The 27,979-nt window shown below is 35.9% G+C and overlaps 1 protein-coding gene across 1 annotated transcript in view; it reads right to left on the bottom strand.

Annotated features, from left to right (window-relative positions):
* ntrk2a (neurotrophic tyrosine kinase, receptor, type 2a) overlaps positions 1 to 27,979 on the bottom strand; it is a 243,282-nt gene that overhangs the window by 68,854 nt on the left and 146,449 nt on the right. The window contains exon 13 of the mRNA XM_028802412.2: positions 3,763 to 3,893. Within this exon, the coding sequence (XP_028658245.1) occupies positions 3,763 to 3,893 (131 nt within the window). The remainder of the gene's footprint in view (positions 1 to 3,762; positions 3,894 to 27,979) is intronic.

Consider the following 27,979-nt stretch of genomic DNA (forward strand, 5'->3'; position numbering starts at 1 on the left):
GACAGCTTCCCCTTCTAGTGGGCATTTTAAGTCGTTGTTCAGTAATTTGCTCTCTCTTGGTCATAACAAAGGCAGTGTACTTCTTTTCTATTCTACTCCCTGCACACCAATGACTGTACGTCTACTGACCTTTCAGTAAAAATCATTAAGATCGCCAATGACACCATCATTATTGGACTAATTACTAATGGAAATGGAACAACATACTGAAATGAGGTGACTCGTCTTTTGTCTTGGTGTGCTACAAATTACGTGGTGCTCAATACCACCAAAACAGTGGAAATGGTCATTGACTTTGGCAAACAGCAGTTACAATCTCACCCTCTAGAAATGAATGATACTACAATCAATATGGTGGAATCTTTTTTAAATTTCTGGGCACATCTATTACAAACACTCTCTGTAGGGACAGTAACACTACTTCCATCACTAAAGTAGCTCAATTCAAAGTAGCTTAATTTCCTATGCAAACTAATGAAATTAAAATTTTCCCAGCCCATTCTGCTACTATTCTGAAAGCCATACTTGAAACTGTGATCACATTCTCTATTGTTGCCTGGTTTGGTTCAGCAACAGTCCACTCCAAAAATAAATTACAGTGTGTTGTAAGGTCTGCTGAGAAAATAATTGGCTGTGCTCTCCCATCTATTGCAGACCTGTATGCATCTAGTGTCACATACCATGTCAAAAGAATCACCAATGACTCATTTCATACAGATCATCACTTGTTCCATAAACTCCCCTCTGGTAAACAGTTTAGGTCAATTAAAACTAAAACTAATAGACAACTAAACAGTTTATTTCCCTTAGTCATAGCCCTCACCAACCAGAAATTTAGCCTGCCTTCCTTGCTTGCACACTATACACACACGCACTTTCATTTGCACATAATTTGCACTATTCTGCAACTGTTTGTAATGTATATTGTTTAACTTATGTTATTTATGTTATACTGTATGTATGTTGTGTTTGCTTTGTTATAAGCAGATCCTAAGCTACCAAGTTAAAGTCCTGTACACTAAGTGCTGGTAAATTAAAGTAATTCATATCATTTTGGCTTGTATTAGATTCTTTTCTGATTTTTAGGACATCCTGTTGTGGTCCACTTTGTTAATGGCACTATTTATGCAAAATATAGACTTTTTACACATTTATAAGATAAAAACTACTAATATATTCAATTTATTTAACAGAAACATATCAATGAAAAAGTTACTTTTCTTTGCATCTTTTAAAATTGAGATTGCAATAATGTTAGACTTGAAAGCCTAGGACAGCGTGGTGATGCTGCTGTTCCCACTAATAACTTTACTAACTGTTCGGACTAAAGAAGACAATGTTCAGCTCAGCCCGACATGTACTTGTCTGTCCAGTCTCCATTAGGAATGAAAGACTGAGTGTTAGGTTTTACAATATTTATATACAATTCTACAAATCAGTATGAAATACAGTACTACAACTTATGTAAACCAGATCACAAACCCGCTCTTGTAGCCATCTTGAGAGAAGAGATAGAAAAATATTTAAAATGAAGAAACAACTCAGTGTTGCAGAGATGACACACAGACAAAATAACCTCTGTTGGATAAAAGTCAGTGTAAGGACAGAGAGATGCAGGAGAAGAAACATATGAGGCAAAAGGGGAATGATAATATAGAGAATAGAGGACAAGTAGTTAGAATCATCAGTCTAGAAAACAAGGAGTGGGGAACAATCTTAAAATATAAAAAGAAAAGCACCAGAGACATTTAAAATTCACAAGTGACAGAATAGATAATCAACCAAATGCATAGCATAAAGTTTATGAGGGCTGAGGTACAGGTGATGTACACATTTAAATTGAGTATTGTAGTAATTTTTTATTTTAGGGGATGCAGAGATATTGTTAGGTATAGCTTATCACAAGGTCTAGCAGACAAATTATGTAGATTTGCATACAGGGATGAAACTGGCTAAAGGTTTGAATATAACAAGCAAGAAAAACTTTTGCGGGGGGTAGGAAAGAAATGCACCAGATATTGGAAGCCATTTGTTTTAGGGACTGACCTGATCTGAAGCAAGATAAGCTAACTATTGTTGAAGAGTGCGACAATAAACCATTACTGTCAAAGGGCGTCTCAGCTTGGTTTTGCACCCATTGAGATTAATGTTATTTGGAGCTTGTTTGCTACACCCTCAGAACCTGATTGGTTGGCTCCGGTTGTTCCTGTCCTTGGTTTCAGAGTGTGCTTATGAGGCATTGTGTATTCTATGCCACAGAAATCGTTTATAAAAATACTTCGCCCGCGTATTAGTGAAACAGGACAATGATGAGGACCCAGCCCGGCTTTCTACACCTGACGTCACTCTTCCCCTCCCCTCTGCCCACAGCCACTGTCTCAGATTAGCGCGAATATATCACTCCTGCAAGTGAACTATGATTCTTAGTGCAATGAGAGAAGTCGCAAAATCAACCGGAATGTTCAAGCAAATTATAGAAAAAAAAATCTTAATCTGTTAAGCAGTTCTTTCATTCGCTAACTAAGCGGAGTTAAGGTTACGCCCCAAGGCAGACAGGTGAGTGAGGAGGGCCCCACCCCCCTCCCCACAGCCCGATGAGTCTCTCTCAGATTTGCGCTAAAAAATCGGTACCGCAAGTGAACTATGATACTTAGCGCGATAAGAAAGTCGCAAAATCAACGGAATGTTCAAGCAAATTATAGAAAAAAAACCTGATCTAAATCCATTAAGTATTTCTCTCGTGAAAAGCGGACAGACATACAAACGGGTCTAAAAAACTATAAGAAATTTTGTGCTTGGACCACAAAATTTTTAAAACCGTTTCTTAGCAAGCACCTATGGGCCAAGGGTAACCTACATTCCAAATTTCACGTCCCAAGTTCTCATGGTTCGGGAGATTTTGTGATGAGTGAGTCAGTGGTATATGACTTTTCTATTTAAATATGGGATATCCAAAGGAAATAAAATTAATATAAAGTTACCAGTGTAACGGCTGTCTTAGGCATGCATGCCTGACATCTGGATGATACCAATTATTATCTCCCATGTTTTGTCCAAACTTTTCAAAATAAATTGTTTAACATTTTCTTTATAGCCGTTTACAAACTTTATTGTTCTTATAATACCTTTAATATTAAATTCTTAATAATCAATACACTGCTTATAAACCAAAGGCTTCATGGAAAATGTATACCCTGTGACTTTAACATATTGTAATGTAGAATTAATCTGATATCACAAGAAATTAATTATGAATAAGTCTTGTGATACGTTTGATGGATTCATGACTATTACATATGCACGCCACTTGAAAACCCCGATAACAGATTGTGTCTTGTATATAGTGAAAGGGGTGCATGTCATTAGTACAGGCATCTTACAATAAATCTAGCTCAGAACAGAAAAATGACTGATCAATCAATTGCATCAAGATGGCATGTCACCAAAAAGGCCATGTGAGAGAGAATTACCAATCTGGCAAGACATGTATTTTTAATGAATGATATATTTTTAATGTTATCACATATCTGAAAAGCCAAAAGGGTATGTTGTTTCTCTCCAAGCTTTGTTTTTTATTGACTTAACAATGTTAACATTTTACTATGTAAGCCACCTTAGTATCAGGTTGCAGGCTTTTATGACATTCCATTAACCATTATCAAATCTGTGCAGTATATTGTCAAGTAATCTAAAATATGATTAATCATAAACCTTTTCCTTATGCAGTATTGAATAAATAATGGAAATTGAAGAACTAGATACCTTGACAGCTACTAAGATTTTGTCTTGATCAGGACAAAGGCTATAGCATTCTGCCAGAAATACTTTCCCAAAGGCTCCTTCTCCAAGTTCTCGCTTCAAGACAATATTATGACGCTTGATGTGTTGGACAACTGTAGGAAAAGAAAAAGAAAAATAAGGTTCTCATTAATTGGAGTTTAGTCTACCAAGTCAAACATGTAATAGGGGCTGTCGGCAGTAAACTGGTTTACAGGAGTTAATCTGTATATTATCACAGTACTTAGTGCATGTTACAAGACATACAATTAATTTATTAATTTCATTTGATCATATTTTAAACCAAAAGATAAACCTAGTTAATAGAGCAAAATGTGTTGACTAACAATTGCACATGTGTTTGTTTTACCTGTATGATTGAATTACATCATAAAAATCTTTCATAGGGAACATTATTAATTACAAAAAATGATCATTTTAAGTGAAGAAGCTTAAATGCAGCTGTAAGCAAAAAAATATTGTGAACCCTTATCAAATTGATTCAAAATAAAGTAAGTGCAAACAACATATAAATATAGATGAAGGCATAATCTTACTTTCTAATAATCAGATGTACTTATACATATCTCTTATATATTAACTAGATTTGCCTTTTTGTTTCCTCTTTTTGCCCTATTATTCATATATTCAAACCCTCTTAATCCAGTTCACGGTCATGCTGTACTGCTCACATTGTTGGGGAAAATATTCTTTGTCTTTTTAATGGTGCCCTGGTTTTGTTCTGTTATCACAGAGCTTTCATCTTGTAGCTTTTAAATATTTATTAAAGCCATTTCCATTGCATAAACATGTAAACATGACTCCATGCCCTGAAAGAATCACCATTCTCCTTAGGTGAAAATAAAAGGAACTTTATTATATATTATTACTAGCAAAATACCTGCTTTAAAATTTTAAATAATAAACTGAGGGAAAATATACCAATAATTATTTGTTAAGGATCTCTTTGTATACCATGTTGTCAGTTCGCCCCTCTGGTTGTAATATGACCAAGCTGTGTGCTGAGCTTACTCTTGAGCATGCAACACATGGCTGCCAAGTGTGGGTGAAATGTTGACTTTGATGTCTGGACTGAGAAATATTTAATCAAATTAACTTATGGATGATGTGGCATTTGAATATACATAACTACTTTTATTCATTTATTTATTTTTTCATTTGTTTGTCTATTAGAATGTTTCAAACTTAATCCCACTTGGTTTTTTTAGTATTGCTACAACAGTTAGGCTTATTTTTAAATCCCAGGAAATTTGTTTTGGTGCCTCATTTGAACAAGTCCCACAGAAAGAGGCCAGCAATGCCAACTCTTCATATCTAGTCTGATTTAAACTCTTCTTATACTGTTGATTGAAGCAAACCAAATGTAGTCTGATGTGCTTAATGTTCAAATCAAAAATGCAGAGAATGCATATCTTGAAGGATATGCCTGTATTGTAAGAAAAATGGTATCTCTGGCCTGAATGTCTTCTACCACAGGGGAAAGTGCAGTGCTTGACAAATCAGACAGTGAAACATTTAATAATTGCTTGTACTGGTTGCCCTACCTTGAGACTGGCACATAATACAGCATGCTACAAGGCAGTCTTCTTGCATTGCTTTTGTACACTCTTTGATCACAGACAGTGTTGAGTCAAATCTTAAGTCTTTTTTTAAATTTCAGACCATGTTTATGTAATTATAGCGTATATATTTAGTTTATGTGTGTAAAATCTTACATTTACTTTCATCAAGCTTAATACCCAACATATCTCCTTAACTGTGAATTTTGCTGAGGAACTTTCCATAATAATTTTGCTAATTCTAGGTTATACATCAATCTCCTTAGTTTACTGTCTGCGACAAAGGTAACCTGCTTGTTAGTCACCTTCATACCTGTATCACTTACAGCATATACAATATAGTGTATTAAAAATGACACCAATTCATTTTTTTAACATCATTCCATGCACCGTGAATTGCATTGCATTTATTAGAGACCAGTAAAACATACAGTACTACATAATATTCAGATCAGATAACTAATCTCCTAACCACCTAGAGAGTGAAGAAAGGAAAAGATTTATTATGAAGTAATCACTCAAAGATACTAAAGTATTTGAAAGGTGAACAATGGTTCATCTGCAAAATTAAATAAAAAACATTTGACATGTACCTTGTAAAGCAATTTATTTTTTGTATTTTCAGCAAAATCCGAACTCCATTGCTAATTGCATTGTGGTAAATAGGTTAGAATCTCTCTAGCCATGGTATGCTAGAGGTGTTAAATTTTTACAATAAATTGTTTATTGCTAAAGCCAGGGATAGAGTCTTTACAAAATCATGATATTTTAAAATGTTCTGAGATTTGTTTAGGTAAGAAAGACATACATTTCGAGATAAGGTCATGATACGTACCAATCATGCCACTGAATTTCACTGTACTCTGCATATGTGACAATAATGACTTTACAAAACTTTAAACTTGTATTGGTCAATAATTAAATAAATAAAACTGCATTCACTGACTCCATGGTTGAAAGGAATTTTAGTGATTACTTCAAAGTAGATTTAATTTGTTAAATGACTCTCAAAGTGCAGGATTTTAACAAAAAGCCTACAGATGTTGATTTTCAATGGAGGAAAAAAGATGAAATGAACTCTGGTACTTCATATGGTTAGGAGAATTGTTTATATTTAATTGATTCCCCAGTGGGCTTAATAAAATGTCAGTTTTTCTGGGTGAAATAACAAAGTACCAAGTTACATTACAAAATAAGAAACTACTTAATTGGGAATGTATATGTTTTATGTTTTATAAAAATCATTCATTCACTCTTCACTAACTTATCCTGATGAGACATTTATTATCCCAAGCAATACTTTTCAGGTACTTCTAAAGAATCCCCAGGCACTTCAATGTCGGGTGAGAGATATAATCTCTCCACCAGTTTTCTCCCATCTTAACATACTGTATCTGCCCCAGCTGCTCTATATAGTAATCACATTTTGGCTGCACTCGCTATCTCATTCTTTAAGTCACTACCCATAGCTTGTGACTATGGGTGATGATGGGGATGTAGACTGAGCAGTAAAATGAAAGCTTGGGTGGAGAATTGTTTCATGCTTTATCACCACAGCCTAGTAACACTTTAGGAAAACTGCTCTAGCTGTACTGATTACTTGGTCAAGCCCCGAGAGTGCCTGAACACTTTTAGTTGAAGCAACCCTGCACACCCCTATTAATCTACCTAGCGAGCCACACTTTTCTTGCATAGGACCACGGCCTCTTGTTTGGAGGGGCTAATTTTTATTCTTGACTGTATTATACTAATCTGTGAACCACTCATAGTCTAATGAGGCAAACGGGATAATATCATCTGTCAGTGGCAGGGATGCAACCCTAATATCCCAAAGTGGATACTCTACAATCCTCAGAAACATTAAGTGGCAGAGCTCTATACCCACTTAAACTAACTTAGCATAACACTCATTTAGTGAAAAAAACTATTTTGCCACAAATACAGGGGCAGAACAGCACAGACCAAAATGGTCAGAACCCAAACTTTTGCATTTCCTCAAAGCGCTATAAAATATTGTATATATAGACAAAAGCAATCTCCTAAGCTACCATACACATACAGCATAGAGATGATTACCAAACTTCCATGACCCCTAAACTATTTGTGCAATGAGAAAGATTTGGTGCAGAAAGAAATGTGCATTGCTCCTCCCAGATTGGAGGTCTCTATTGATTAAGATCTCTGTTAGCAGCATAGCCTTAATTAACAATTATTTTATGTTAGTTCAATTTCTCTTTCATACATTAAAAACTTTCATTTTAGGGTTCTTTAGTGACTCAAAAATTGACTAGCTGCCAGATAATTAATCAACCTTAATAAAATTATAAGTTTCTGTGTGTCCATCTTGGCGCCCTGCCCAGGGTTTGTTTCCTGCTTTACGCCCTGTGTTGGCTGGGATTGGCTCCAGCAGACCCCCGTGACCCTGTGGTTAGGATATAGCAGGTTGGATAATGGATGGATGGTGTCCATCTGGTTGCCATTTTCTGTCATTTCAAAATATGGCATATCACAAACATTTTTACAAATAAAACACATTGCATTTGTCATTCCAATAGATGGCACATCACATATATTAACAATGGTTTTAAAAATCGCATACCAAATGGCATTAAACAAACTGAATACGTTAATGCTAAGGTCTATGTTGATTTCAACCCATCTATAGAAACCCTGGCAATTTAAAGTGCACAGACTAGAGAAATTGGGGGGTGAGTGTTTTAAGTAGAAGCCCTGTTAGTGTAGGCTTTGGAGAGGCTGATTTCGCCACTATTAGCTACAAGTTTTTTAACAAATTATTAACTTATTTGAGAATCACATCTGACTGCACAAAACAACTTAGATATCCTATTTATTTTATTGTTATGGTAAACTTAGCCTAGGTAAAAGGACTCATTGACTAGTCAATGATATGTAGTAGAAAAATAGCATTGGCCTCACCAGGTAAGGATGTGTTAGGTGACAATTACAGTTGATTATTTGTTACAAGAATCATTAACATGCCTGAACAAAAATAAAATTTGAAATTTCATAGTACAACATACATTTCAAAATAACATTTAGCATAATGGTCATTGGAAATGTATTAACCTATAGTCATGTGAAAACGTTAAGTACACCATCTTTCATTTCTATGTCAGGATCGTGGAAGTTCTAAAATTAGACTAATCTAACTTCAGGTGATAAAAAAAAAACATCTAAGTGATTTTACTGTGTAATGTTTATTTTAATACAGGCAATATACAGAACTCATTTCATGAACGAAAAGTTACACTCCACAATCCAGTGCCTCGTGTAACAGCCTTTAGAATGAATAACTGTCTTTATCAGTTTGCTACTGTTACAGCCTTACTTCAGTTCAATGATGTTCATTTAAGGGCATTTAATTATGCACTGCTGTCTCAAGGCCCCACCACAGAATCTTAAAGTGGTTGAAGTCTGGTCTTTGACATGTTCATTTCATAACTTTGAGACTTTTATCATTAATTTAGTTGGAATGTGCTAGTGGATCAGACAGACAGCCTATCATGTTTCCTAAGATTCCTGTGAGTGAAAAGAGGGGTAAATTGGTGAAATCAGTGCTTGCAAAGCATCCTATTGATGAAAAATAATAGACGATCATCACTTCTCTAACAGAATGCTCTATAGCATGTGTTAAATTGTTGTGGTGATATCCTGTGTTTGATTATCACCCACTCAACATGGTGCATAATAACCATAATGGTCGAATCTATTCAAAGGACATTGTATCAGAAGATTTGTGGTTTGTTTACAACATGGCCATGTCCTCCAAGGAATTTTTGGATAGATGAGACTTTCTTCAATTTTCCCTTCCATAAAAGCCATCCATCTTTTTTAGAATCTTTGCTGATGGTAGACTAAGGAATAGTAATATTTTCTGTTGCATGTTGGCAGAGATATGTACAGACCAGGGTGAAGCTTTTTGTCCATTTTGACTTCATTACAGATTATCACAAACTGGGTTTTTGACTTGTGTATTATAATTTTTCAGTGTTACCTCAGTCCTTTTTTTGTTGTTCTTTTGCTTTTTAATCATCATTTTGTTTCAGTATTCTCACTCACAACCACCACCATTTTGTGTAGTATCAGTGGTAACAATGCCATTTCCACAACATCTGATGTAATAGGCTTCATTTAACCTTATGCCATGTACCTTTGTCTAAGAATATTTCTTCCCATTTAACCCGAATCACTTTAATTTTGATATACTGTATAACTGGCTAACTTGGGACAACTGACAACCACTATAACATGGTTATGATTTGTATACAACACAACTGTAAGAAAATCCTGCAAAGGCTAAAAATGGAGATAACTCAAGATGCAAACAATATTTTAGAGATAAGAAAAAAAACACAAAATGTTTGATAGTTGGGAGTATAATTCATTTAAGTATTTCTTGAGATAGCATAACATTCTCAAATGCTCTTAATCCAATTTGGGGTCTCTGTGGGCAGGGGGGTTATTTCATGAAGCATGCTAACGAAAGCGATACTTAACTAAGTAAACCCTGCCTGAATAAACCAGGCTTTGCAATCGAGACTCGCAAAATGTTTTTTGTTAACTCAAAGCGGACTGTGGCAATCTATGTTTACGTATGCACTCGAGAGATTTAACCAGCCGTGACAACAGATTGTCGATGACATCTATCAGGACTCAAAAAAGACAGGGGAGGGTGCAAATCTACATATTGAGTACCTGTGGCTTTAAGCATGAAACTGTTGTATATTGTGGGACAGCTTCAAAAAGTTAAGGGTTTCATTTAATTATCTTAAAAATAAAAAAAAAACATATAACAGAGACAGTGGCAGTCTATTTAGCAGTTGATCAAGAAATAATAGTTGATCTATAATAAGATAAAAAAGGAAATGTGTCCACTATAAAAAAGTAAGAGAGGCTGCAAGAAAATCTATAGTACACCAATGCCTAAGTACATTACAGTCCAGAAACATTAGTTTGTGAACATTATACTTGAAACACTTAAAACAAGTATTCAAATATATATTATGCATTTAGCAATAAAAGAAGGGTGCAGCTTCTATGACAGGGGCAATGTCACTCCAGCTGATTAGTTTGACTTCATCAGAATGTAAGATTGCACAATATAACTGGACATTCCAGTCAGTGTCATTTAAAAGGACTGACCTGTGCATTGATGCAATGAAGTATTTGCATTTTACATAGTCCACTCTAATCAGCTTGGCACTGTAGTTATTTACACACAAGTGCAGTTTATTGCACCCATGACGTTTGAGAATCTGAAATATCTTTACTATTACTAATACAACTTTGGATTAGTACATTTTACACAGACTCACTAAAAAAAGTTAAATTGGTGCAAACAGTTTTCACAATGGTCAGGCATTTGCTGTGACAAGTTGACTTTGCAATGTATGGCTTCAACTAACTGCATATAAAATTGTTTTTTGCAATTTTGTAATCATCAGGAAATGCTAAGGGGTGTGTGCTGCCCCTAAATTATTAATTAGGGACAATCCAAGCTATTACATTCATCAAATTTTCAAGGAGTAGACACAGATTAGTAGGAACAAGACAGAATACACGTGTGTGAATGAGAGGGAGGTCAGAGGAATGGTGAGGATGCAGGGAGTAGAGTTGGCGAAGGCGGATGAGTTTAAATACTTGGGATCAACTGTACAGAGTAATAGGGATTGTGAAAGAGAGGTGAAGAAGAGAGTGCAGGCTGGGTGGAATGGGTGGAGAAGAGTGTCAGGATTAATTTGTGACAGAGTGAAGCAAGAGTGAAGGGGAAGATCTACAGGACAGTAGTGAGACCAGCTATGTTATATGGGCTGGAGACGGTGGCACTGACCAAAAAACAGGAGACAGAGCTGGAGGTGGCAGAGTTAAAGATGCTAAGATTTCCACTGGGTGTGATGAAGATGGACAAGATTAGAAATGAGTACATTAGAGGGTCAGCTCAGGTTAGACAGTTGGGAGACAAAGTCAGAGAGGCGAGATTGCATTGGTTTGGGCATGTGCAGAGGATAGATGCTGGGTATATTGGGAAAAGGATGATAAGGATAGAGCTGCCAGGCAAGAGGAAGAACCAAGAGAAGGTTTATGGATGTGGTGAGAAGAGGACATGCAGGTGGTGGTTGTAACAGAGCAAGATGCAAAGGACAGGAAGATATGGAACAGCATGATCCACTGTGGCAACCCCTAACAGGAGCAGCAGAAAAAAGAAGAAGAAGAAGACACGCCATGGTCGATCACATAGGGTTGTTCAAAATAAACTGACTTTTTAGGTATCTAATGTCACCGCAAACATCTTTATGGAAATCATCATCACAAGTGTCAAACCAGACTTCACAAATTTTATAATGAGTGTTCCTATTTTTGCATTTTTAATATGTTACTAAGGGAAAAATATAAAATGGATTATTATAAAATAATAAAGGATGCATTTAATTATTGAGATATGCAATTCTAATTTGTTTAATATATGTTACGCTTTATTATTTTACCATGTACATACAAATACCGTCATGACTTGTATCAAAAAGGACAAGTGGCTTTCTTTCTAATTCTTATTTGTGCTGATAATTTAAAAGCTCTACACAATTACGCGAGGACAGGAGTACACCGGGGTTGATCTTAAGACTGAAGGTGTGACATTTTGTCTTGTACACTACATATCTCTGCCCTACTTTAATGTTAAGAGATTTACTGACTTTGAACTGGTATTTTTATAACTGATGATTTTATCATTATGAAAGACACTTTTTTCCTTTTTTTATTAATTTAAAAACTAGTGTAAGTAACAATGCATCAACATTAGATATGCTAAACTACCCTGTCACTGACAAAAAAGGTGCCAATGAATGACATAATTTAAAGGTCATTTATTTTCAATGGATAATTTAGGTTATAAAGTTTTATCACTTTGTAATGAACATGCAAGATTAAAATTCCACAACACTAGGTATGCTACAAAAACAGAAGACCATAACCTTTCTCTTAGGTTTTGTTTCTCATCAAATGGGAATTTGTTAACTCTCAAGTTTCACATATAGCATGGTATGGAGCAGGCTAAGACATGACACTTATCTGCCTTGGTTACCAAGCATGATTTGCCCAATCCTCTTTAACTAAAACCAGTATCAGTTAAGCCTTGCGTCTCGATTTAAGTGAGGCTATGGCCTCATAGAATACCTCCCAGAGCGTATCTCAGGAGAAGTGAGTTCAAAAAGGAAAAAGCCCTGGACAGGTCACTAGTCAATCAAAAGGCCCACTCATACAAACATCCACACTTAAGTTTGAAACTAGAGGTTAACCAAACCAGCATGTCTTTATTGATGTGGGAAGAATACCAGTGTACTTTGAGGAAAACCCATGCAGACATCTCTCTATGTATGCTCAATAATCCAGGTAAGGAAATTCTAGAAAGTTGATTCTGTTCATCTGGACATAGTTTTTTTCTGTTTTTTTCTGTAATGTCCTGCCCCAACTCCTCCCAGAATTACTCCTCTTTGAATATGCAAATCAATATAAATAGCCTTTAAGCTCAGCCTTCTGTGAAAAGACAATGGCAAAAGCACGAGGGAAAATGGAAGAATTTCAGCGAATACCAAGTGGAGGGAAGGAAAAACGTACTCTTTGTTGGTTTAAACAGTGGTATAAACAACAAAAGGAAGTTGATCGAGTGACATAGTGTGTCGGAGAAACTAGAAAGCTCAAGTTCACAAAGTCGCACAGTGCCCGAAATTAAAAAGAAGTTGTCACATATCAAAGTCGCCATGAAAAGGCGAGTCGTAGCCCACCATCTAAGTGTCATATGAAAGCTTATTAGGGTACATAGAAAAAAAAAGGCACACAGTGGGAAAAAAGCACGAAATGTCAACTTTAATCTCGAAATTTCCACTTTAATCACGTAGTTTATTTTGTCATTAAAGTAGAACATCATAAACTTCATCTTAAAATCGTTTAATTTACTAGTTTCTCAAATCCCATCGTAACTAAAGTAGCACGTTAAATGCTTTGTTTTGTATTTGATCTTCTATGTGCTCTATGTGTGAGAATCACTACGTGCTTCCGGGCTTTCTCTTCCTCCAACAGTACACAGAATCCATTACATGCATAATATTACAGCTCTCTGAATAATTAAAATACTCAGATGTATACATGATATCATTTTCATGATGATAGGAGTTAAAGCGTGTTATTAAACATGGGAACACAGTGGCACAGTGATTGTTCGTGTCTCATACAAGATGCTTGCTGCGCCATGCGCAACCTTCAATGAAATACTTTATTGTAGCAGTACTGTCTCTTTCAAACGTACTAATCTCCAATTCCTGTCTTTCTCCAAATACCCAATCGCCACACAATCAGCTCTGTAATAGACGTTAAGCCATCTGTAAGCTTAGAATGCCAATTCTTCAAAACTTTTAAGGAACATTGAAATATCTTCATAGTACATGTTTAATTATTCTATCCATCTATCCTTCCAGTGTCGCATCAGCACCAGCAAAAACACAGCGTGAGGCAGGAACAATCCGTGAATGGAGTGCCAGCTCCTCACTAGCGCTGCGGCACCGTGTCCGCACATGTTTAATTATTAACAATATAGATTATTTAAATGAAGTTAAAGTTTTATCTGTATAATATAATAAACATATTTTGCTGCATTTCATCTTAAAAATGATATCGTCATCATATGTACTGTAAATACGCGCTTTATAAAGTGGTTCAGGTTGTGCAATATATATAACTGTAGTGCAAGATTACAGTGAGGTAATTGTACTTATAAGTACAAACAGTTCTACAAGGAGCACTTGATGGACTGATTGAGTGCATTTAGAGTTCTTGGGGTGAAACCGTGAGGTCCATACAGGAAAGGCTTTGAAGCGTTTGCCGTGTGAGAGCAGTTCAAATAGGTAGCATGGCTGAGGCAGCGTGTGCTTGATGCTGTATACTGATAATTCTCTTTCCGATCAGATGCTGTAGATCTGTGATTCCCCACTCAGATATAGTGATATAAATACTCCGAGTGGTGCAGTGAGAGTAATATGGAAAAAGATGATCCACTGTGGCAACCCCTAACAGGAGCAGCTGAAAGAAGAAAAAGAAGGTGCAATGAGAGTAACAACGCTAAAGTAGTTACAGTATTTGGAATACTTTGGCTTTTCCCTGGACCATTATATTGTTACAGGTTAATTACAATCAGATGCCTTAAACTAATATATAATATGCAGTTTGTTTCAGAGCATATGATAAAGCCGCGTCAGGGATGTGGATCTAAAAAAAAAGGGTAACCACACAGGAACGCTAGCACTGCTTTGACGCTGGGTGCCGCCAGTTTGCAAAACCGAGCGGAGAACTTGCATACACCAGGGTTAGAGCTATCGTGAAAATGTGTGTGGCTTTACGCCAAGTTTAGGTTTTATACATCGCGATCTGAGCGTGGAAACATTAGTACGCAACATTTTTGTGTGTACGCACCATTTATACATGAGGCCTCTGGTCTGGCCTGGCCTTCCTGTATTTTGGTGCCTGCTCAACACTTTTTGCCCTTTTGATGTTGTAATATCACAACATTCTGGAGCTGAAGTGTTCAAAAACTGTAAAAGCCTTCATTCTCTGTAGTTATTAACTAAACTTTTAGGCCTTCTTTCTACATTCTACTATTGCCAGGGCTATAACATTTTTGTGCACACACACCGTTTATACATGAGGCCCCAGGTCTCGGTGGCTTTCAAACCCCAAAACACGCTATGGCAAAAATTGTTCCACCCCAAGGATTGGGTGCCCCGGCACAGACAGAATAATATAGTTTACGCAGTTAACTGCCAAGAGGATTGCCGTGAATTATACATGGGGGAAACCAAACAACCACTGGTAAAGCGGATAGCACAACACAGAAGAGCTACCTCGTCAGGCCAGGACTCCGCAGTCTATTTACACCTACAGGACAGTGGTCACTCTTTCAGTGATGAAGATGTGCACATCCTGGACAGGGAGGAACGCTGGATTGAGCCTTTTGCGTGAAAAAGGAACGAAACATCTCTGAACCGAGGAGAGTACATGTTTCACCATCTTACAATGCTGTGATTGCAGCCATTCCCCAACTCTCTGTGAATTGTACTCATGGCCATTGATCAATGAACAATTTGCATATCATTGATCACACGGCCCATTGTTAATCAATGGTGCTAGTTTCGGTCATTAGGCAAAGGTACTGTTTATAAGGTTGGAGAAACCTGCAGTCAACTGAGACTGAGGAAGTCACTTGGATGGGTGATGTAACGTATCTCCCTGGAAAAAAACTAATGTCCAGATGAACAGAATCAACTTTCTATGCAGACATGGAGAAAACATACCAACTCCACATGGACAATAACCAGGCCCAGAATTTGAACCCAGAATGCTGGATCTTCTAAGGTTATATCACCACCTACTGTACAGTGCCGTCAAATATTTTAAGGTGAACTATATTTAGAAAAAAATAAAGACATAATCTGTTCATCAGGTTTTTAATCCTATATTTTTCAAAGTTAGTCATATACAGTAGTAGCAAAGCCTATCCTGGTACCATCAAGCACAAAAAGGAACAGATTTTGGGCAGCATTTTAGGCTATAACAGTATATAGGCTGTTGACAAATAAAATGATAGTTTTCAGCAATATCTAAGATATCTGCTTACTTGAAAAATATCTGAGATTAGCTTAGTGTGTCATATTCTCTTCTGAGATCTATACTGACATGCATTATATCTGAAATCATTTTTAAATGTTACATTAATTGAATAAACTAGAATACAAACCTCAGCTGACTATAGCTAACATGTGAAAGACTGATTTAGAGAACAGTTATATGGAACAAATCCAAATTCAAGCCAAGTCATATAATACGGCATAGGTCTTTAGTTATGGATATTTAGATCTTCTCCTCTTCTATTCAAATGTCAAAATCTATCAAGTCAGACTTTGTTTGGATTCATTTTGACCTCGAAAGTGCCAGTTAGGCACAAGTGAACCACTAGGGGAGTATTTGGGGGTTCAAATGCCAATCTGCCCTATCTATAAAATATTGCTTCATGCAACCAGGTATTGTGTTAAAAAATAAATACAAATGCACCATTAAAATGAGCTTAAATGCATTTTATTATTTAATAGTTTGGTTAAATATTTTAGATGTTTATAGGGTCATTATTTTCCCATTTACAGTGTAAAGCGAAAATCTTACTTGCACGGGCTAATCAACATGCATCTTGGTAAGCTCCTAAGAAAAATGCTTAAGAAATATAATTTAAAGCATTTTAAAACACAGACATGTTTCTCCTGTTGAGCATGCACCCTTTTAACTTATTGGCCTTCTATATTTTATTTTATGCATAGCTAAAAGGCATACAAATTCCTTATTCATCTCATTGGTATCTTATTTATAATTGTGGAAGAATATTTTTAAATACCTTAACCTCTCCATATTAAGACTGCAAAAGGATAGTTAATTGTTCAGGTTTTTAACACAAAAGAACACATTACCTAAATCTCTGCCTGGGAGAGTTCTTATGAGATATCCACTTTTGTTTGTAGATGGACTCTCAACCAGCAATTGAGAATAGAGCATTTTATATTTAAAACACCGCTTAATTATATATAAATACTAATTTAAAATTCTTGAAGTTACATACATAAATCTTACCATGATGCAGATGAAGACCATAAATGGGCTATTTTCACAATAAATTATTCAACTTCCATACATAAATAAACCATGTTGAACACTATATAGTTCTTAAATACCAATAAAAGTTCCAAATGACTGTGATGTTTTTAAGGATATTAGCTTTACTAATACCCCTCAACAACCTCTCACTTATATCCCCCAACCCCTATTCATACTTTCTTCAACATTAACATTTTAATTCTTGCACAACCTTTTTACTCTGTTTTTAAAATAGGAATAAAGTTAGGAGATTGTGGAATACACTTGAATAGGTTACATAATCCATTGTTTCTTATTTACCACTGCTAACCTAGTGTATAAATATTAATATTCTATTTTACCATTATTTATTAGGTTATTCTACTGTGTTTGTACTGTATTTGGAGGAGATTAGCTGTTAGCTAAACAAATAAGGATGATGGACTGAACAGTCTCCTCTCATTTGTCAAATTTCCTCTGTTCTTATGTTCATCTTAGTGTATTATCATCTTTATTGATCTTTCTTCTTAATGTGAAATATTAACTGTGCTAAGCACAAAGCTGTGTAGCTGCATGAGAGTATCCACAAAGTATTGTATGTATCTACAATGACAATAAAGAGTTTATTAATTATTATTAATTATTATTATTATTATTATTATTATTATTATTTCTGTTTTGTTTGTGGAGTTAGACAACAAATTATGTTAAGATGAACTTTAGCTAAATTTTACGCGAGGAAACAAAGTGCCCAGAGACAAGTGCAAACATGACAGCCGAGAATAATGAGATACTGCAGCTGAGGTTCCTTGCATTTGCTTTGATTATAAAGATTTGTGAATTCTAAATTTAGTTTAAATCAGCATTCAGCTGCTCCTATCAGCTGGATTTGGAGAGACAGTCCTTGTTTGTAGTGTTTCAAAGTATTTCATTTTAATTTGACCCAGCTTGACAACTGCATGTTTGATATTAAGATCTTCACTGTAACACTGAACAAAAAACAAAATTAACTCAAAATATCACTTAAATGTTTGCAGAGCATTTCACAGGAATCTCCATAGTAATGCTAAAGTATGTATGATGCCATCAGATGGCATATAAAAGGATTGCTCTTCATTATAAATACCAAAAAATAAATTCCTCCTGCATTCACTCTGATGGTGCACCATCAACTTTATCAGTGTTGCATAAATTCATATTAATGAATTTATTCATTCATGAATTTATTCATTCATAGGGCAGCACAGTGGCGCAGTGGGTAGCGCTGCTGCCTCGCAGTTGGGAGACCTGGGGACCTGGGTTCGCCTCCCTGGTCCTCCCTGCGTGGAGTTTGCATGTTCTCCCCGTGTCTGCGTGGGTTTCCTCCGGGCGCTCCGGTTTCCTCCCACAGTCCAAAGACATGCAGGTTAGGTGGATTGGCGATTCTAAATTGGCCCTAGTGTGTGCTTGGTGTGTGGGTGTGTTTGTGTGTGTCCTGCGGTGGGTTGGCACCCTGCCCAGGATTGGTTCCCTGCCTTGTGCCCTGTGTTGGCTGGGATTGGCTCCAGCAGACCCCCGTGACCCTGTGTTTGGATTCAGCGGGTTGGATGATGGATGGATGTTTCTCTAAGAAAGTGTAGCATGGTAAACAACTAATTATTTACATGATTAGGAAGCCAGTGTAGTTTGGTGGATAAAGCATTGGGTCTTAATTTACAAGACTGCTGGTTTAATATCTAACTCACTATGTCATCTTGAGCAAGTCACTTAAGCCTCCTGTGTAGAACCACTAAACTGACAGTTAGTTTTTAACTAACTTTATACTCACAATAAATTTGGACACTGGTTTCTACAAATAACAGAAACAATCTGGATGTTGAGTTTGCACAGTTGTTAGTGGTTGCTCGTCTTAGGAGAACAGGATAGTTTTATTTAATTTTCTGTTCACCATATGAGGTGTGTCTGTGGTATGGTTTTAGATAAACATACAGTAAAGCGGAATTTAATGTGTTTCATTTGGGATTTGGGTTCCATTCTTCACATCTCCTTATTGGCAGGCTGCACTCTTGCATGCATTTATTATGGTCATTGAACAGGAAGACTCAGAGTTGAAGACTCTGTTATTAGTTTTATTTTAATCCTTCTTTCCAGTTCAAAATAGCATGGTTATAATATAAATAGCTAGTAAGTGCAACCCAAGTTAACCTACAACAGTTATGAGATAAACATAACATATAGTGCAAATTTTGCAATGAAAATTAATGCAGTGTACATTTTGGAGGTGCAATGGTTTGTGTGTTTATAACTCAACTATTCAGTATATCAAGTGTTAGGTAACTAATTCAAAGTTCAAAAAATTAATTAAAGAAATATAGCCTACATAAAGGTACTGTATAGGCATAATGTATAGTGGTTACCTTTCCTGAACACATTTAAAAAAGATACGTTTAATCCCTAGAAATATTAAAAAATTGTACCCAATTTTAGGTACTTAAGAGGTTTTAGGACTGTGTTAAGCAGCACAGAGGGCAATCGTGTGCCTTTTAATTAAAAGAATGAATCCCTATGTTGTCATATGCCCTGCCACTTTTGAAATTAAAGTTATCACTCCTTTTAATTTCTGATTGTTTTGCAATTCTGTATAAGAAATGTGGCTTTTTATTTGCTTGAACAAGATATGCCAATAAGTTTATTTCAGGATAAGTTAAAATTCAACTCATGGTGCTTCTACTTATGAACACTTTCTGTTTTATATATACTGTATATATAATTATTTGTTCTGAAATGCTTCTATTGGCAGTTTGTTTTACATAACCAAAATAGATAATTTATTCCTCCTTTAAAATGACTGCACATCAGTAGGTGATATGGAAAGCGTGAATTAGCCATTTAGCACTGCTGTAAATGGCACCTTGCAGATATTCTTAGGGGGCCTGCTTCATTACAGATTAAATACTTGAACAATTCTCTTTAATTGTGTAAAACTAAAATCAGCACCACACGTCAAATTTCTGTAACTTACTAATTTAATTTTATGTTTTTCTTTTTAAGATTTGTAAACTTAAATATTTAACTGAATCATATTTTTGGGTTTGCATAAACAAAATGTTAAAACTTTCTGCAAATTGGTGTTTACAATAATAAACACTGCTTAAGGTTTTGGGACATTTTTATCCTTCACGAAAAAGGAAAGTAATCAGTTTTGTTGTGTCTTTAGATGGCATTCTGGTATGATCAATGTACTGTAGCATGATAAATACCTTAAAAATTAATAAATAGTTGTATAGTGTTTTTTAAAATACATTTTTTCATAATCTGTGGTTCTCAATACTGGCTACTGCTTCTTGGAGCAAATTATCTACAAATTATTTTTTTCCCATTAGTCAACTGGAATTTAAGTAGATGTTATATTTTTTTGGATTTGTCTACTGTGACCTATAGGGTGCACACAGTAACAGCACCCAAACTTCAGACGCAACCACACAGACATCAATCCCAGGTTCAGATAAGACTTTTTCATTGTACAAAGCACATATCACTGGCTGCTCTTCCATAATAGAACCACAGTCACAATTCTTATTCTCTTTAGTGCATTTTCTCTCTTTCTCCCCCTTTACTAATCTCTACCAAGCATTCTCCACCTACTCCCAACTCTGATGTCCTTTTCAACCTGAACCCGGGAATGCTTCTGGTGCAATACAATTACCATCTAGAAGCACCTCCAGGTCAGGCGGGATCCCTCCACAGAACATTATCCCAAAAGTTTTGGCAGTAATCAAGGTGTTTTTTTGACAAATGTTAGACAAGCCTTCATGATCCTCTTGTTTAGCTGGTTTTCGCCTCCCAAAAGTACCATTTTTGCCCAGTGTCTTTCTAATGATGTAATCATGAATGCTAAAATTAACTGACCTGAGAGAGGCCTGCAGTTCCCTAGATGTTCTATGCGCTCTTGGAGTAATATTACTAGGCTGGCCATTCTGGTGCAGAGTTCCCACTGTTCCAAGCTTTCTCCATTTGGAGATGATGGCTCTTGCTGTGGTTTGCTAGATTACCAGGATTATAGAGATTGCTTCTCAACCCTTTCCTGAATGATATATTTCAGTAACTTTCTTTCTAAGGTCTTCTGGAATTTATTTTGGTTGAGGCTTGGTGTGCTGATTATTGGGACCTTTCAGCCAACTTCTTATTGCTGGAAAGGTTCTATTTAAGTGATGTTTAAATTCAATAGGGCTGACAGCAATAAGGCTTGGGTGAGTCTATTCTAATTTAACCAATTATCATTTAAATTTGGTTCATTCCTTGACTGAGTGGCTAATGGGACAATGTCTTTGTCACATTGGTGAGATATACGTTGATGTATTTTGTTTGTTGCTGTTGTCTTTTGTATTATACTAAATTTGTTTGGACATCAGAAACAATTAACTATTATGAATAAGCAAAAACAGAGGTAATAAGGAAGGGGGCAAATATTTTTTCATGGCACTGTATATTTTAACAGTGTATTATAGTCCTTTACATAAATAATGAATTCCTAATTGCTTTCACAAGCAGAAGAAACAGATGCAGTATTATATGTTTAGTAATGGATGGCAGAAGGTTAACGGGTATAGCGTGGCCAGCAGATGGTTAATAGATGTGCTAAATTAGGAGAAGAAATGGTATTCTATCTATATTAACAGTCAGCAGTATTCAATACTTGTTTGGCAACAAGGACTGTTATAAATGTATAAATGACTATCATAGATTTATGAAGCCAAGCCTTGCATAAAAGGACATCTCCTGCCTGTACCTAGAAAAATGCCTCAGATTCCCTGAAAGGGCATTCAATCACAAGACTCCACTAAAGATCTATAAGGCAATTGTATTGTCCTACAAATTTCTTTCAGCTCTTTGTACAGTATGTACTCTATACTGTATATGGGAGTACAAGCAAGTTAAATTATCTTTACTTTACTATAGTAGCATATTTCTGTGTTTTAATGTCCCTGGATACTGGGGAGGAATATATTGATTTTAGTATAGGTGCCATTTTAAAAGAATACATTGTTAAGAGCATGCACCTCCTGCTGGACTCATCTGGAAAAGGTGATGCTAAAAGTTCTCGGATAATATTCTCATCGGACTTGAAGGGGGGTAAATACTGGAGAACTAAGAAGTGAAAGAAAAGAGTTGACTCAAAGGCTGAAGCAAAGTTGAAATGCCTTTAGATAGATAGATAGATAAATAGATAGATAGATAGATAGATAGATAGATAGATAGATAGATAGATAGATAGATAGATAGATAGATAGATAGATAGATAGATAGATAGATAGATAGATAGATAGATAGATAGATAGATAGATAGATAGATAGATAACTTTATTAATCCCAAGGGGAAATTCACACTAGAATGTTACTAGAATTTACTAGAATGTTCTGTCGCGTATTTCCTTACTGGCTTTCCTGCCATCATTAGAATGAAATTGAAAAATAACTCTGGTCTTTAAAGGCTGTCCTACATAGTATACATATTATAAAGGCATTTTAAAAAAAGTTCAATAAATAGTAAAACACATGCATTTCATTACACCGAAAATATGTGTTTTGCGATATCCAGCTTATCTCACTGGTATAAAGGTGAAACTTTATCTAATTCCAGGAATACTTTGACCACAAATATTATCAACAAGTGGAATTTGTCTGCGTAACATCCATTTTTCTTCACTGCTAACCAACGACCATCTACTCTGTTAAACCAGCTTTAGTACAATGCACCCATTATGTGGAAAAGGCACAGTTCAAAAAGTAGAAAGGATGAAAAAAACATTTTTTGGATAGTTAGCCAGCCATTCTAATAAAGGCATACACAGAAAATGTGAAGACGGCAGATTGTACACTGCTAATAGCATTGTCCCTCTTACTTTGTGATTTATATCATATTTGATCTTTTATAATTTTAACTGCTCAGATTACTGTTTGTTTAAGTAGCTATTTAATATGAGTATTGCAACATTTTGCAGTGCTTGAGGCAGTACTTCTTACCATTATCTTAAATTTTAGAGGAAATCCAAGTAAAACAAATAATTCTTTTGAAACTTCAATAATTACATCTTGCCTTCAACACAGCAAAAGTCGTGGCTCTTATAACAAGTCATAACTCACAGCTGTCACTTTACTTTGCAGCACCCTCTCACCTCTGCACAAACCTTCATTTTTTCCAAGCAGTCGTATGTTACCATTACCCTTCTCATGAGACCTCTAACCAAAATTAGAAAGAGAAATAAAGAGTTTTAATTCTCTTTCTATCTTCACAAAAGTAGCAAAGAGAACAGAATGTAAAGAGAGTTGAGTCTTTAAAGTTTGTTGTGAATGTGTGCTGTGCTTTTTGTCTGCTTCAGGATTGTCACGTGAGGTAATTAATGTCCTCATACACTAAAATAAATATGTGTAGTAAAATATATGTGGTTGAAGGGCAATGTGATTTTATTATGTTATATTTCTTGTGCTTTAAAGGGTTAAGTATGATTATAGAGAATAATGATAATGATATATTATTATATATATATATATATATATATATATATATATATATATATATATATATATATATATATATATATATATTACTTTTGTTCTAAAGTTTGCTAAATCACTGCCTGCATTTTCTGACAATACTGTAAATGTAATACTGTAAGTGCAGCATAGAACTGTGACTTTTACTATTTTTGTTTTTGCTTTATTTGAAGTTCTGACCTCTGTAACACCAGCTAACCCCCTAAAAAAGGAAATGTTAGCAGACAAGTTAAACTAGCCAAAACTAATTTGTTTGTGCAAAAGGGCAATCTGGCAAGATGAAAGGTCAAAACCTTAAGTAGTAAAATGGCCATTTTTCTGAACTTTCCACATGTGTGCAAAGCCCTCGAAACATTGGATAGTGTTTTGCATGCATACTTTGCAAACATACTTTGCTTATATGGTCTGTGGAAATGACATTGGACAGAGAGGGGCTATAGAGGTGTTCATCTTGGCCCTGATAAGCACTAAAATGTCAGAAGCTTGAAGAGGAGAAGGAGAAGCTGGATGAAGAAGAAGCAGGAAGAACACAGCCACCAAGAAAAAACCCATGCGATGAGACTCAGCAATGTGATCTTCAGAGACTGAATGTTGACATGCTTTGAGTGTGTAGGCCTGCAACATCAATGACAGCTCCTGAAATATGTGATTTGTTACATCCATTTGTTTTTAGCTTCTGCTTTTGCCGTATTTAAGCATATCAATATTAAAGACTATAATGGCTGAATAAATGTTTAAACCTGCACCTTGTTTGCCTTGTTGCTCTGTCTTACTGTTTGGAGTGTATAAGAAAAGAGGAGTTGTCCTCCAGTAGGGAAGGTGAAGCACAGCAGCAGCCAGTTCTGTAGGCCCAGGTGAAGGTGTATTGTAGCACTGGGTTGTCTCTACTTCCAGACTATGTGAGTGCAATGATCAGAGAACAGAGGTTGGGGTGGAGGACTTATATGTGGGTCTACGTAATAAAAATCTGAAGGTGGGAATAAAAGAATCTACGTTTTAGGATTGGGTCACTCCAAAACTCTTTTGCAATAAAACAGTGGTAACTGTAAGATTTAATTTACACTAGAAAGGTACTGTTGGCAGTAGGTGGTCTACTGTGTCTTTGACCTTGGCAAAAGCAATCCCAGACCCAAAATTCTTTGAACCATAAAAAAATGTATATATGATACTTATAGAGATGTAGCAAAGATGTGTGTGTTGTTGGTTGGAAAGAATTCTCCACTGCGACTGCTATTAAATTTCTTTTTGTTTCCCTCTTACACTGCCCACTGGCCATATCTAATTTATTATGGAATTGATAATATGGTGATGCAAATCAAATTACTCTGTTCTATTGTGTGTTTACCATAATTAAAGTATCCATGTATAGTAAAGTGCCCTGCAGTGGGCTGGCACCCTGCCTGGGGTTTGTTACCTGACTTGCGCCCTGTGTTGGCTGGGATTGGCTCCAGCAGACCCCTGTGACCCTGTGGTTAGGATATAGCGGGTTGGATAATGGATGGATGGATGTATAGTAAAGTTTAAGAATTTACTTTTATTGCACTACAGCTGTAAGTTAGTGCAAGTACTCAGTGTATACTTAGCGTAGAGTGTTAAAAAAATAGATTGAACTGAAAAAAAATCATCCGTTATGTGGTGATGCCAAGTCATTTCCTTAAGGCACTTTTGAACTTCAAGATGGCAGCCATCTCAGACAGCACCAAACACAGAAAACATTTTGTTTTAAAAATATTTTGAAGATTAATTGTTATCCAGTAAATATCTGTGCACTGCATATTTTAAACTTGCGAATCTGATCAGATTCTACAATAAAATAATTTGCCAATCTGTTTACCATGCAAAGCTGGATGCAAACTAAAGGTATATTTAATCAATGTACGTGTAGTTTTCCTAAAGTATTACAAGAAGACTAAAGTACTAAAAAGTGGATAACAACAGAGATCCTGCAGTTTGTATAAGGGATTGAAAGATATTGCTATTGGAATAATGAATATCCAAAAATAGGATGTGCAGACATGACAGCTTCAGCCTTTGAAGAAACAAATTTGGAATTTTGAGACACCAGCTGAATACTAAACCAGTAATGTCACTGGTCTGCTCTTGTCTGGCAATTTATATGAAAATGGATGCATTGTTTTCACAGTTTTGATTTTATTCAAATCTCCCACATAAAAGAATACTTCTCACTATTAAAAGATAGAAAAATGTGCCTGTTCCCATTTTAACTATAATAGGCAATAACTGTACAACAATGTGAGTGCAATTACCTTTAACTATCTGTATATATATATATATATAGTGGCATATCATGCTACGCTCTTGCTTTCCTGTTCAGTCACAGAGAAAACACACTTTCTTTCAGACAGAAATCAGAGAAATGTTTGGTCAGCTTGTGGTCACGCACAAGTCTCATACTTCACAGTAATAAAAACCTTTATAAGTAATTGATTGTCTTATACAGGCAGTTCATTCCCAGATTAGGTGTCTAAGGCCTCGCTGCTCTTCAACACAACAGATCTGGAGACAATGCATTTGAATTCTTTTAATTCCAGAAAGACAGAGACAGAGTGAAACGTTTCTTGATTTATTATGCTTGCTGTTTGTTTTTGAAAGACTCCAATGTTGCCTGTACTCATTTAAGTGTAATTAAAAAGGCTATGCTAAGTTTTATTTGTACAATTTTGAACTCCATATATATATTGCGCTACTTGCTACTCCACCTTCATTTTTAATGTCTTATATTGTGTTGCTCTTTGAACTGTACAAAATGGAACTGTTTTTGTTTTGTTTTGGTTTTTTTCAGAAGTGTTAAACTGAATTATTGCTATATTTCACAAAAACTGCGTTTGTTTTTATTAAAGCAAGCACAAATATAATACATATAATAGCTTAAAGGAGTGATGTAGTGCAATAAATATTAAAATCCACATTAATCAGCAATCCTGTGATCCATTCCAAAAAATGTACTACTGTAAATGTTTAACTATGCAAAGTAACCTCCAGGTTTACTTGATACAAAGCCTGAAAATATTAAGTTTCTGTATTCTTCAATTCCTATTCTGATATTTCTGAAATCCATCCATCCATCCATTATTCAACCCGCTATATCCTAACTACAGGGTTACGGGGGTCTGCTGGAGCCAATCCCAGCTAACACAGGACGCAAGGCAGGAAACAAACCCTGGGCAGGGCACCAGCCCACCGCAGGGCACACACACACACACCAAACACACATTAGGGACAATTTAGGATCGCCAATGCACCTAACCTGCATGTCTTTGGACTGTGGGAGGAAACCCACGCAGACATGGGGAGAACATGAAAACTCCACACAGGGAGGACCCGGGAAACAAACCTGGGTCTCCTAACTGCGAGGCAGCAGCGCTACCACTGTGCCACCATGCCGCTATTTCTGAAATGTATTTATTTATTTCAAATCTAATTTTAACTTAAATTATTGTTACACTAGGGGGCTCTGCCCCCTGCTCGCTTCACTCGCCAACCCCTTATGCGCTAGTCATTTCCCGGATATGACACTTGCAACGAATCATGCTTTGCTTTTGGATAAACACAAATTCAACTCTGTGTTTGATATCTCCGTCTTTCAAAACTATTATTGCTGACAATACATCACAGGCTGGTTTATTACGTATGCGAGCGTGATCTTTTGGATTCATACAGAAATCCAAAAAAACTTCTTTGTCTGTGTTTTTCAGATAAATTTCATGTAAAGTGCAATACTTTGGACGTATGGATTTGTATCCATTATTGGCTGTAGAATTTCTAATACGTCCGATCGTTTAACTCTTTCAGTTCTATGTTGCATAGCTTCTCCATGATCATAAATATAAACCTGACCGAATTGTGGTTTCTTTGAAATTAAACTTGTAGTACCTTTAATTGTTGCGGCACCACAGATTCTCATAGCGTATGGTCCTGAATCGTGTAAATCTATGTTTTGAACATTGAATAATGCGAACACGAACAGATTATTGTAGATTATGATATTTTGCCTGTAGTGTTTGTGGATTTCACTTTCACCAAATAACAAATCTTTTATTTCTCGCGAATACACCTCCCTGATGGCAACACGAATTAGACGATCTACAGGTCTCTACGACTTAATGTTTTTGAACCTCTTTACGACATTCTATTTTGTCTTCTACTCTTTGTCTTTTCTTCTTCTACTGTTTGTCTTTTATTTCCGCCCCTGCTTGGACCTGTTAGGTTTTCAATTTATCTCTTGGCACAAAGTCTCGTCTTGCTGGACTTGAAATTATCTCCCTGAAAAAGTCTCGTCTCATCCCAAGAATTTTTTATATAATAGAGAGATATGAAAGCAGTCTGTTATCTTTGATATTTTAGTGAAAACAAGTAGGATCGATTATAGATTAACCACT

The sequence above is a fragment of the Erpetoichthys calabaricus genome, chromosome 5, assembly GCF_900747795.2.
Source record: "Erpetoichthys calabaricus chromosome 5, fErpCal1.3, whole genome shotgun sequence".
Classification (NCBI taxonomy): domain Eukaryota; kingdom Metazoa; phylum Chordata; class Cladistia; order Polypteriformes; family Polypteridae; genus Erpetoichthys; species Erpetoichthys calabaricus.